This window comes from Daphnia pulicaria, chromosome 1 (genome assembly GCF_021234035.1).
Source record: "Daphnia pulicaria isolate SC F1-1A chromosome 1, SC_F0-13Bv2, whole genome shotgun sequence".
In the NCBI taxonomy this organism is placed as follows: domain Eukaryota; kingdom Metazoa; phylum Arthropoda; class Branchiopoda; order Diplostraca; family Daphniidae; genus Daphnia; species Daphnia pulicaria.
Window position 1 is genome coordinate 2,544,313 of NC_060913.1, and position 11,795 is coordinate 2,556,107.

At 41.0% G+C, this 11,795-nt stretch overlaps 1 protein-coding gene across 1 annotated transcript; it reads right to left on the reverse strand.

The window, feature by feature from the left end:
* Positions 1-7,017: 7,017 nt before the first annotated feature.
* On the reverse strand, positions 7,018-7,806 carry LOC124320836 (uncharacterized protein K02A2.6-like). The gene has a single exon (XM_046783738.1). The coding sequence runs from the start codon at positions 7,804-7,806 to the stop codon at positions 7,018-7,020; it is 789 nt and encodes a 262-aa protein (XP_046639694.1).
* Positions 7,807-11,795: the final 3,989 nt, after the last annotated feature.

Sequence of the window (11,795 nt, forward strand, 5' to 3'; positions counted from 1 at the left end):
CAAGCTTCTGAAGAAGGTAGACCACTATTATAGAGTAGTCCACCGATATTTTTAAAGCTTTCAGGAAGTTAGAACCGGAACCGGTGGTTTTCATTAACACGGAGGATTCCAAAACAAGAACTTCGTATCTTCAAATCTGCTTTTTTCCATTGAGTTGTCATGCCAACATAGCTTCATCTATGAGATCATCTCATAGAAGGGGCATCTCATTGAGATGCCCACATGTCAGCGGTGGTGCAAATATCTGTAGCCTTTTCAAGACGAGCTATACAGAGTGCAGTTTTCGTATTACAACAGTTTTTGTGTGAAGAAAGTCTTCTTTTTTACTTTAATGTGTCCAATAACACCAACATTTAACTTGCATAGTTTTTTCGTCTCTCCTGTTTAACTTCAAGTCTTTCAAATATTTCAATGTCCACTGAAGATTTATTAAAATTATCATCCGACTCTTTTTCGGTTTTGATCCGATACTTGAAACAAAATTAAATTATTTTATTAATACCGATAGCTTGAATCTAGTAAATACACGACTTACTGCGGTGGCAATCCATATTTTCATGAAGTTTAAACGCCGTTACCGTTGCTGGTCATCAGTAAAAACTAATAAGGGATCATAAGAGATTAATATACATTTAATTTCAAAATTTCCTTTTCCACGCTGAACGAAGATTACTCTTGTCTGAGGATCACTAAAAAAACTTTCAAATTGCTTCCTAATGACCATTATCTCCTAAGGCTGTTTCAAATGACTCTGATGTTACAACAAAAATCTTCCGAGCAAACAGGAACAGCCTTTCTAAAATTTTTATCAATCAAATTTTTAGAAAGATTTTAACATCAGCTAGAGCAAATTGAATTTGAGCTTGTTCGATTGTCTATGTTTATCTTTATTCACAATCTGTTGCAAGCTAGAATAGATATTGATCCGTAGTTCAAATCACCGAACAAATTATTGAATATTATTTTGAAAGTCGCATTGGGCTATCCCGAATTAACGATACGGCTGCCATTATACACTTTAAATTAATTCTACTAAAAATACGGGAAAATCGCCGTTCATTTTTGGTCGTTATTTCGAATCCTACTAAACACAGAATAAAATATATTTCGAAAACTGCCATAGGGACTGTTTTGAATTTGAACCCGTAAAAATAATTTGACAAAAAATTCATTTCTCCTTTAGTTTTTTCAGGAAATCATTATTGTTGTAATAGTTCTTTTTAGTCATAGTTGGTTTAGTGGTGACGTAAAAATCTTGATGAAGATATGTTTTCGTTTTTGAATCTTACACTGGTAATTTTTAAATTATATTCTAATAACAGCCTAAAAGGCAGTTATGAAAATTATTTCGTGAATTTGAACACGGGCTGAAATTAACATTGAAATCAGGACTTACCCTATCGCACCATAAGGACGACGAAAAAATTAAATGATTTCTTCAATGATATCTTGAGGAAATTAAATATGTTGGCTGTCAAATTATTTTTAAGGGTACACTGACTGTGTGAACAATACCTGAGGCAGTTTTTTTACATTTTTTTAAAAGGTTTTTTGTTGGATTAGAATTAATGACAAAAATTTCACACGAATTTCCTAGGCACTTCGACGGGAAACCATGTGTCATCTTCATGTTGACATCATGATGAAAAAGAATACAATGTTTTCAAGCTATCGTGGAAAATTTCCAATATTTAAACAAGCGATCTCCGACTCCCTAAACCCAAGGAACCCCCTTTTTTTCTTGAGGTAGTTTTTGGAAAGGGATCCTGAAAAGGAGTGGGAAAATCTAGATCAGGTCTATCATGTGCAGATTCGCAAAGCAATTCCAACGGCATAAAGTAAAATGTTTTAATCTTTTTTAATTCTCGAGATAATGAGGATTGAAAATGGTGAAATATCACGAAACATCAAAGTCTCCCCATCTGCCCAAATAAATTTTCTGCCTTTTCGTCGTAAATTCGGTTCGAAGAAAAAAATAAGACATGGAAAATGTAGTTCTTTCATTCTTATGCAATTATTTTTATTGTACTGTCGAAATACGATTTTCTAATATAGTAATTTTACTTTTTAAGCATCATTTCAAAAGTGTAAATAAAAATTCGAGTTTAATTGACAGGGTGATTAAAAATTCTATACATCTCAATAAAATCCAACTGTTTTGTTCAATTTTAACACAAAATATTTAGCCAATAAGAATTTTTTAACAAGTGTACATGACAAAGATAAATCACTGAGTCCAACTAAAAATTTTTTTTGAATTCAACTTCTCAATAATTTATAATTAGCGAAATCATTTGGTCCTTTTTTTCAGTCCGAAATTGCTAAACACTGTATATCGCTCAAAGTCACAGTGATAGAGAAATTATGTTGTCAACAAATAAAAGTGGATCTTGCCTAGTAAGAAAATTGATTCTTGCAAGATTAGATGCACTCAGTTATAAGGATGAACGGGGTTAATAAAAAAAAATAATTGTAAAATTTCTGTAACTCATGAACGGAACATTTTTTTCCGATTTTCAAACGTCAAAATTAATAAAACAATAACCGCCAGCATTACATTATATTTATTTTATATTGGTTTTATAGCTTAGGCTGAACACGTATTTTCTTTCTCCAGACACGTATAAGTACCAACAAAAACAATTACAGAAAAAAAAATTGTTGTGGGAAAATTGAAAAAAGGTAAATATCTTATAAAGCCAGAACCACCCACAGAAATTTGATGCATGGCTACCGTTGTATCTGAAATTTATTCTGTAAAACTTAATCACACAACTCATCACCATCTCACTGATTTATAGACACATTTTTTTTTAATGTGCCTTTCCTAGAACCCAAAATGAAAACGAGTGCTGAGGAGTCAGCATTTCTCTATCGTTTTTATCTGAAACTTAAAGTGTTGAATTTAATCGTTTCTATAATCATCTTATAATTTATTTATAGACATATCATCTTTACATTCATGCGTTCGTGCCTGTTCTGGATTATCAAACTACCAAACAAGAAGCGAGTGCAACTTTGGAGCTCTTCAATGGTTTATGTTTCGTGTATATTTAAGCTAAATCGAGTATCTCTAATCATCTACTCTTTTTTGACAGACACATCTTTCAATTGCAAGAACACCTTTCCACATCAGCAACCTGTTAGTTCCCCTTTTTAAGGCCCGACTTGTTAAGGCTTTACCCGGAAATGCTGTCAGCCAGAAACAACCTGGGAAAGCTGTAAAACCACCAGTAAATCTTGAGTTCAGGCCAAATCCGGAAATGCTGGCAAACAACCACCTGAAAAAGCACTGGAACCTTCAATTACCCTTGAATTTGATGAGGCCATACCCGAGAATGTTGACAGCTTGTGAAAGCGGGGAATCCGAAATCTACCCGTAAACTTGTTAAGTCCATACTTGGTAGTACTGTCGGCTAACAACTACCTGTGAAAGGAGATAAAAACTGAAAGCTACCCGTAAACTTGTAAAGGCCAAAACGAATAATACTGTCGGCTTACAGCTACATGTGAAAGAAGGGAAACCGAAAGCTACCCGGAAACTTGGTAAGGTCATACCCGCAAATTCAGCCAAAAAATCCCTTTTAAAGCAGTGCAACCTAAAGCTATGAGTAAACTTGTTAAGACCATACCTGCAAATGTTGTCTGCCAACAACCACAGTCTGTGAAAGAATGTTACTAAACAACTTGTGACGGCCCTATTAGCAAATGTTGCCACACAAAAAATCTATAAGTTCGTCCCGAAGATACTGAGTCTGAAAAGTGTAATGCTGTTCTGTGCGTTGTTATACAAAAGGTGTATTTTAAAAACATTTTACTATTTTCTAATTATTTTATAGTTACTCTCATGTTATTGTTTTTTTTTCACTGAATCAAGCCCTGTTTGCTGGATTATGTGTGACATTTAAAAACGGGTTTCGCTCAAAGTATATTTATAATAGTTTTAGCTTATTTAACGCGATGAACTAATGATTCATGCTTTATCAGGTGTGTTTTTTCAAGGTGGAAAAGTTACATTTTTCAACCCCCAAAGAAAATAGAAAGAAAAGGAATATGAACTAGATACTAGGCATATTTGTTTCGTCGATGCACGTTTTGCATGGCAATATTCATATTTTCGTCGTGAAATTCCATTCTGTATGTGGTCAAGTTTGGGCCTGTGTTGCCTAAAAAAAGTGAACCCATATGGTCGACATCCTCCAAGAGGGTCCCAATAGGCCCCTTAAATGATAATGGCATCACAGACAGACTTATCAACTAGAAGGTTCCGATACGAGATTCAGTATTGCATCGCATTGCATTGCATTGCATCACTGTTGGATTATTATTTGCGTGAAAATAATTCGGATTTTATTGATCTGATTTTTCCAGGAGGATTAGAAAGGTCCCTAGTGAGTAGTGAATTAGTGAATATTAGTTATGTTTCCTTAATTATTATTATCTTTGAATGATTAAAATTACTGAAATTTTTCATTTAGGATGACCCAATTAATGTTTTTTTTTCATGTCCGCAAATTCCGAATGATCTTTTTAGAAAAACGAATATTTCAATTCAATTTTAACATCCCTGCCGGTTGTCCGTGCAACCGAAGTGACTGACCTTTATTTGGATTAAGCCACCAAAACATTTGGAGAATTTTCCAATTCAACAGGATTTCCAAAGCTTTGCAAGCTGCTTATGCTTATTCCTTACCCTGAGTAGAGAAACCAGTTATTTTATAATGTAACACTAAAAGAAACAAAGGTGGAACAGTGTTTATAAAAAGTTGGAAAAGAAAGAAGGTCGATCCATCAGTTCCAGGTGAAAACGAGAAAAGTTCCAAATCTGTTCTAATGTTCCATCTTTTATTTATACTACTAAGTTATCAGAAGTTGATGGCAATGGCAATCCCTGAAAGTAATAGTTTTGGTAATAAGTTGAATGAGAGGATCACTTAATTCATTTTTTAATTCATCTCTACTTTCTCTAGTAATTGCGCAAGCTTATTCTTCACGTGAAGCATCCAGATTGATTTTTACCATCATTTGGCCATGTCACCACCGAGAGGATTTCTTTTTCACGGTCCACCAGGCTGCAGTAAAATTGGCTCATGATATCACCGGTCTAAGCCTATATTCTATTTATTGTGTACCATTCTTCTCAGTTATTATCTTTTACAGTTTAGGAACTAGAAATCCCTTTTTTCAAAGTTGCAGCTGTTTCTGGAGAGTCTGAAGGGCATTCCGTTTCCAGTTGGAATAAGCGGCGTCTTCCGTTCGGTATATAATATTTGCCTTTTCTTTACCTGATAGGTTGTGTGATGTCATTGATTTTGAAATTTGTTTAGGGTATATGGGATCATGTAAATGTTGCTGGCTGCTAACTCCGCTGCTCCGGTCAATATTTGGTCTTGTGCCGATGTCATCTACAACACAGTTTCTTTATTGAAATTATGTGATCTCGTCACGGGGATCCTGGAGCAAGTGCTGGCCTTATTCCACGACAGAAAAATAGAGTGATTTCTAAAAACTTTCTTTGTCGTACTCGTACGCGGCCATATAATTCCTTAAATGGCCGTCAAACCAATCCCCTCATCAACATCAACTGGGAGAGAAATATTTCGGTCAGTTAGATGTATTTCAGATTTTCCATTTTATTTTCAATACGTGGATTTATTTGTTTCCATTATAACTCTGATCTGGTTTATGATCTATGGTCCTTGTTCAAATTCATGCAACCTTGCCCACTCCCCCTCGATTTCAATTTTCAGGGCAAATTTTCAAAATGGCGCCCGGTGTTTTGATGCTAGAGTTTGGTGGTGTAATCGATTCTGATGATAATTCTCAGTAATTCGGTAATGAGTTATATCTTTCATTAATAGCAATATTTAGAGTATCTGTCTATCTGAGTAAGTGGTATTGCAATTTTACTGTGACACCTTTCGACTAAAGTAGAAGTTGAATGGCTGTAAAGGATAGTTTACTTCATGTGATATTTTTGTCTTCATTCTTAAGGTTTGGTTGGATAGATTTTGAATGATTCAATAGGTAACACACTATTTAGATTCTGATTTTATTATTGACTTATATTTTCAGATAATTTCTTCAGCTGATTGTTTCATGTTGTTGAGACTCGTGATACACGTTTATTCAACTTACACGAGGCGAGAGAGAGAATACAAATCAGCACGGGAGTGAGATGGGTCTACGCTGCGACCGTCTGCTGAGCTAGTCGCGTAGAGACTGCCCGACCGTCTGCTCTGTCAGCCGAGATGGTGGGTCGGGTGTGTGTGCCCTCTGACGGGCGAGGTTACAACATGTCTTTTTCTATTCCTTTTTTTTTTGAAGGCGCGTCCCTTCTGGTACTTCTGGGGAGGGATTGGCGCTTAATACGATGAAGAAAAAAACAACAACAATATACTGAATGGTGAAACATAAACATACGGTATGGTGATTCTGGTTTGGTTGGATTGGATTTGGTCCACTCTTCTACCGGGTATCGGTTACTTGGCACGCTGATGCGGGTTGACTGGCGTACGGGCGGAATCCGGCCGCGTCCTCGGCCGCGCCAGACTCCAACTTGCTGGCTAGGCTGCCCGTTCGTTCTCTTCTCCGGCTGTGTTGTTGTCGGTGCTGCTCTTTCGATGGTGGGGATTGGTCGATTTGGTTCCACTGCTGCTACTGGTTCGTTTTCGGCTGGTGGAATCGTTCCCGGCATTACCACCGTTCTTTTGCGGAGCATACGGCGATTTTGCCGAAAAATTCGGCCGGATGGTGTTTTGACCATGTAATCCCGGTTTGGGCCAGTTTCCATTACCACTCCTGGTGTAGTCAATCGCTTGGAATCTGGATGTTGGATGAGTACGTGGTCGCCAATGGTCAATTCCGGCAAATCCTTTGCGTCGTTGTTGTAGTAGTTTGTCGTCTTCTCCAGCATTTTTCGTTGCCTCTGCTCGATTTCCTTGGCTTCTCTTTGCCATTCTGGCGCGAAGGATCTCCTGTGCGCCGGTAAACCGTCGCGGATGGGTCGGTTGAAGATTAGTTGTGCGGGCGACTGGAGGCCCATGCGGGGTGCGTTTCGGTAGAGGAGAGCGCTTTGGCCATTTTGTTTTGGTCAAACGTGCCGCCCGTTCGTGATCCGGCCACGAGGGCTTTGATTGCCTTGATTCCTGCTTCGGCTCTACCGTTGGATTGCGGGTAATGCGGTGATGATGACTCCCATCCGACCTTCCAATCACGCAGGAAGTCTTGGAACTCGGCCGCGGGGAAGAGTCCGTTGTCGGACCAGATTTTGATTGGGGCGCCTCCAATTGAGACGAAGAAGCTGCGGAATTCGTCGATGAGACGTCGTGCCGTGGTGATCTTGTTTGGGAACATGGTGAAGTGGGGCCACCCACTGAATTGATCCACGATGACTAAAAAATGCCGCCCGTTGTCTTCTCCCATATCTGCGTGTAAGAATTCGAAGGGGCGCGTGGCTGGTTCGTGGTGACGGATAGTTTCTTTGGGTTGGGACGCTAGCCGGCTGTTGCATGAGTCGCAGGCGGCTGCCGCGTTGGCTATGTCGACATTCATCTCTGGCCACAATACGGATAAACGGGCCCTCTGGCGCATCTTGCTGGCTCCTTGGTGCATACCTAGCAGGACTTGGATTGTTTGGCGGACCATGGAGCGAGGTATTACTACGCGGGGGCCCATTACAGTTGTTCCGTCGTCCTCGTCGATAGCCAGCTGGTGGCGGGCGTTCCAGAATGGTTGCAGCTGCTCCGGCAAGTTGCACTTGTCGTTCGGGAATCCGGCAATGATTGTCTCGCGGAGGGACGTCATCTGAGGGGATCGGCATCTGCTGCCAACTGGACTGCTTTCAGGTTCAGGTCGGGTGACTGGTTGGGTGATCCGGCTATGAGTCCGATTAACGCGCCTTTTGCTCGGAAGGTGCTGGGTCCTTCTGCTAGCTCGTCTGCTTCTGATGCGCGATCGACTGGCGCTCTTGAGAGTGCCTCTGCTTCAACGTTGATCTTGCCTGGGACCCACTCTGCTGTGAATATGAAGCGGGTCATTTGGAGGCGGAGGCGAAGCAGTCGCGGGTTGTCTAGTTTGTCCAGTGAATACTCGTTGAGAATTGGGATCAGCGGTCGGTGGTCTGTGATGAGGTCGAACGCCGGTAGTCCTTCGAGGAATGGTCTGCATTTCTTCATGGCCCACGCGGCCGCCAGGCATTTCAGTTCTTTTATCGCATACCTGGACTCGGCCGACGAAAGGAACCGGGATCCGGCTTGGACTAGTTGCCACTTGCTGGTCGCTGGGTCTTATTGCTTTAGGATGAAACCTGGGCCGTGAAGGCGGGATGCATCGACGTGGAGGGACATGGTCCGGTCTGGGTTGTAGAACGCGAGCTCTTGTACCAGCGCCAGTTCTTTTCTTGCGGCCTGGAAAGCTGTCTCTTCTTGCGCGTTCCAGCTCCATTCCACGCTTTTCTTTAGCAGTGGAGAGAGAGGGGCTAGCGCTGCTGCTATTTTGCTGCTGAAGTTACCGACCTGCTGGCACAGCCCATAGAATGACCGAAGGTCGGTGACGTTCCGTGGCTGTGGGAATTCTCTGATGGCACGCGTCAAATCTGGGCTTGGGCGAAAGCCATCTTCTGAACCTATTTAGCCGGCGAACTTGCCGGTCGGCTCTGCAAAGGTCGTCTTGGCGCGGTGAAGCCGACGTTGTGGTCGCTGGCCGTCTTGAAAACTGCGCGGTCTAACTCCAAGTGCTCTTCGTACGTGGCGGAGTAGATGATGAGGTCCTCCATGCACCTGGCTGTGTTGCGGAGGTGACCGAAGATGTCGTGGAATCGTCGTCCATAATCGTCTCCGGTGTGGCAGATTCCCATTGGCAGTCGGGTGTACTGGTGTAGAACTTCCGGGGTGGCAAAGGTTGTCAAGGCCATGGAGGCTTCATCCAGCGCGCATTGGTGATACCCCTTAAACGCGTACACTACTGTGAAGAAAAGCATGCCTCTAGGGATTGTACGGACTGCTTGAAAATGGAGTCGGGTTGTCAAATTTGGCTCCGACCAGCCACTTATTCAGCGGTCAATAGTCCGGGCAGAATCTTACGCCACCTTTCTTTTTTGGAACCAGAACTACGCCGTGGATCCACGGCGTTGTGGTGTCTGGTGGAACTTTCCGGATGATGCCTTGGGCCCTTTGCTCGGCCAGTTCTTCTCTAAATGGCTTCTTCAATGGCTCCGATACTGGGCGGGATCCTGGCTTTTGGGTACCCGTCGTGCACCATTCCAAGTTTCCGTTGCGTGGTTGTGCAAATGACCGCCTGTTTTAGCTTTTCCAGTACGTGGACTGTGGCCGTTGCTGGGCTGGACTCGTTGAGGTCGGCAGGCCAGTCGATTGTTGCTTGAAAGGTGCCTAGACACATGATTGGGCTGCCGGTCGCCGACTGGGCTGGGCTATTGGTCCTTAGCGGTATATCCGGGAAGAAGGCGTAGTAAATTTTGTCGGGGATGGCGTCGATGTCTGATCCGGTGTCTGCGAGGGTTGATATGGACGCCTTTCCGTTCCTCCTTTGGCTGTGAATTCCATCGTGAGTAACTCGTTTGTTCCTTCAACTGGACTTCTTTCGAATATTGACCCAACTTTGGAGCCGTCTTCGCAAGCACTGGCGAAGTGGTTGTCTCGTCCACAGTTGTGGCATTTCTTCCCCAAGGCGGGACAATCGCGTCTGATGTGACGGGATTGTCCGCCGCAAAATCGGCATGATGTGGAGCTGTCTTTTTCGAATCTTACACCGTCTTTCTTCTCTTCGGGATGTTTGGCTGCGCCCGGGTTGCCTTCGGCTGCTTTCTTGGCTTGATACGTTGACCGCCGGATGGCGTATATTGAAGATTCTTCCCTCATGTTGGCTGCTTGGAGCTGTGAGGTTTCGGCCGTACGCAGGATTGCGATCGCACCGTCGAGCGTCAGGGTGTTTCAGTCATTATTGTGTTCAGAAAGAATATTCTACGTGGTGTTGGTTGGAAAAAAGGTGACCATTTTCCGTCTGTTGATACACAAGGTTCTTTAGGAGTAATGCGGAACTCAATAGAAAGCTGTGTTTTATCAAGAAATGTAAACCCTTTTTGATAGAAATGACGACCATTGTATCATTTACCAACCAATGCCAATTAAAAATTCGAAAATTTTCCCGCCCCATATGTATGGTTCCGAAGAAAGCATTTTTCAAGTAAATTTGGTTAAATATACTGAAATGTGTTTAATCACATCGAAATTGGAAACTGAATGCGCTTTGAGCATATAATGGAAAGGTGCCATATAAATACATTCATTCATTCATTCATTCATTCACAATTCAGTCTGAAAATTTAAAAACAACTAAAAAATTAAATTGTAGTTTATTCCCTTTTTTAATTAGCCCTAGCAAACAATTATATAGGACGGAATATCTAAGACCCTGCAACCATTTTTCGTTCTTTACTGGGCATTTTTTAGGTCAAAACACACAAATTTTAGTTTAGTTCATAGACGTTGAACAAAAAAAACGAATGGTTTACGAAAAAAATAACTGGAACAGTGGGCAACATCAAAGCTACGTTGTGAATTTCTAAAAAATAAAAATTTAGTTTTAATATATTGGGTATTTTACTTTGGATTTGGTAAGGGGGATTAAACTTTGTTTAGCATCCGGTTTTTTCCTTTTTCTGTCGCTTCCGCTGGCTTTACCACTCTCACATTCTCCTTCACTTTTTATTATTTTTCTTTTTTTAGCCCATCTGGTTATTGTCTCCGACCCTTGGCAGGATTGTGTGGGAATAACTTCTAGGGTTATACGTAAGCGTTCCCTTCTGGCAATTTTGGATTGGTCCTGTTTTTTTCTTCAAACTGGGATAGCTTATTAGTTTAACTAGTATGTTTTGCTTATTTTACTGTCATGATGGCTGTATTTTTATTATTTGCCTAAAGATTACATTGGACATAATGTTAAATACTCTCCTTATCTGGCATATGGAAATCCTTTAAAAGGAATTTTATATTAAACCAAATTAAGTATTAAAGTTTCACAAATTTTTCTGAATTTCTTACCAATTGTTTGTTCGATGGTATGAAGAACTCCTTTGCGTGTCTTTTTCGAAATCTTTGTGAATAACGCCAAGTACCGCCTCAAATACGTTGGCATGGATTATAGTGTAATCCATTTCTCAAACCAAATCTTCTTCAGGTGATTAAATCAGTTTTAAATTCTGAAATAAGGAAAATTAGTTTGATTGATTAAGAACCATTTTTCTGTTAGACTAAGCCGAAGCTTGTTTTTAATACATCTAGTGGAAAAATACTTTTTTATGGGACAAACAACGATAGGGCTGGCAATTTTCCTATGTACTTGGATGGGGCGGCACGGAAATGGTTTTTAGTTCATACTCATCTGAACCATTGGGAAAATTTACCGATAAGACCAAATCCGGCAGATCCAACGTTGCCTCAGCTACCGGCCGCGACGGGATTGAAGGATCAATTTACTGCAGCATTTAAGCAAGCCAATTTTTCTTTAGTCCAGGAAAGCAAGATTAGACAAAGGGAACAGGAAAACGAGGAAGATGTTGTCTACTACTTTTATGACATTGTGAATATGTGTCGTATGGTTAATCCTGCTATGTCGCAAGAGCAACAGCTTCAATACCTTTACCGTGGGTTAAAACCGACATTGTTTGCAAAAATTTATCCACTTCAACCACCGACAACAGCTCACTTTTTAGAGCTACTGAAACTACATGCGGAAACTTCAATTTTGATGAACAACAAAGTGTTGTCACAGTCTTT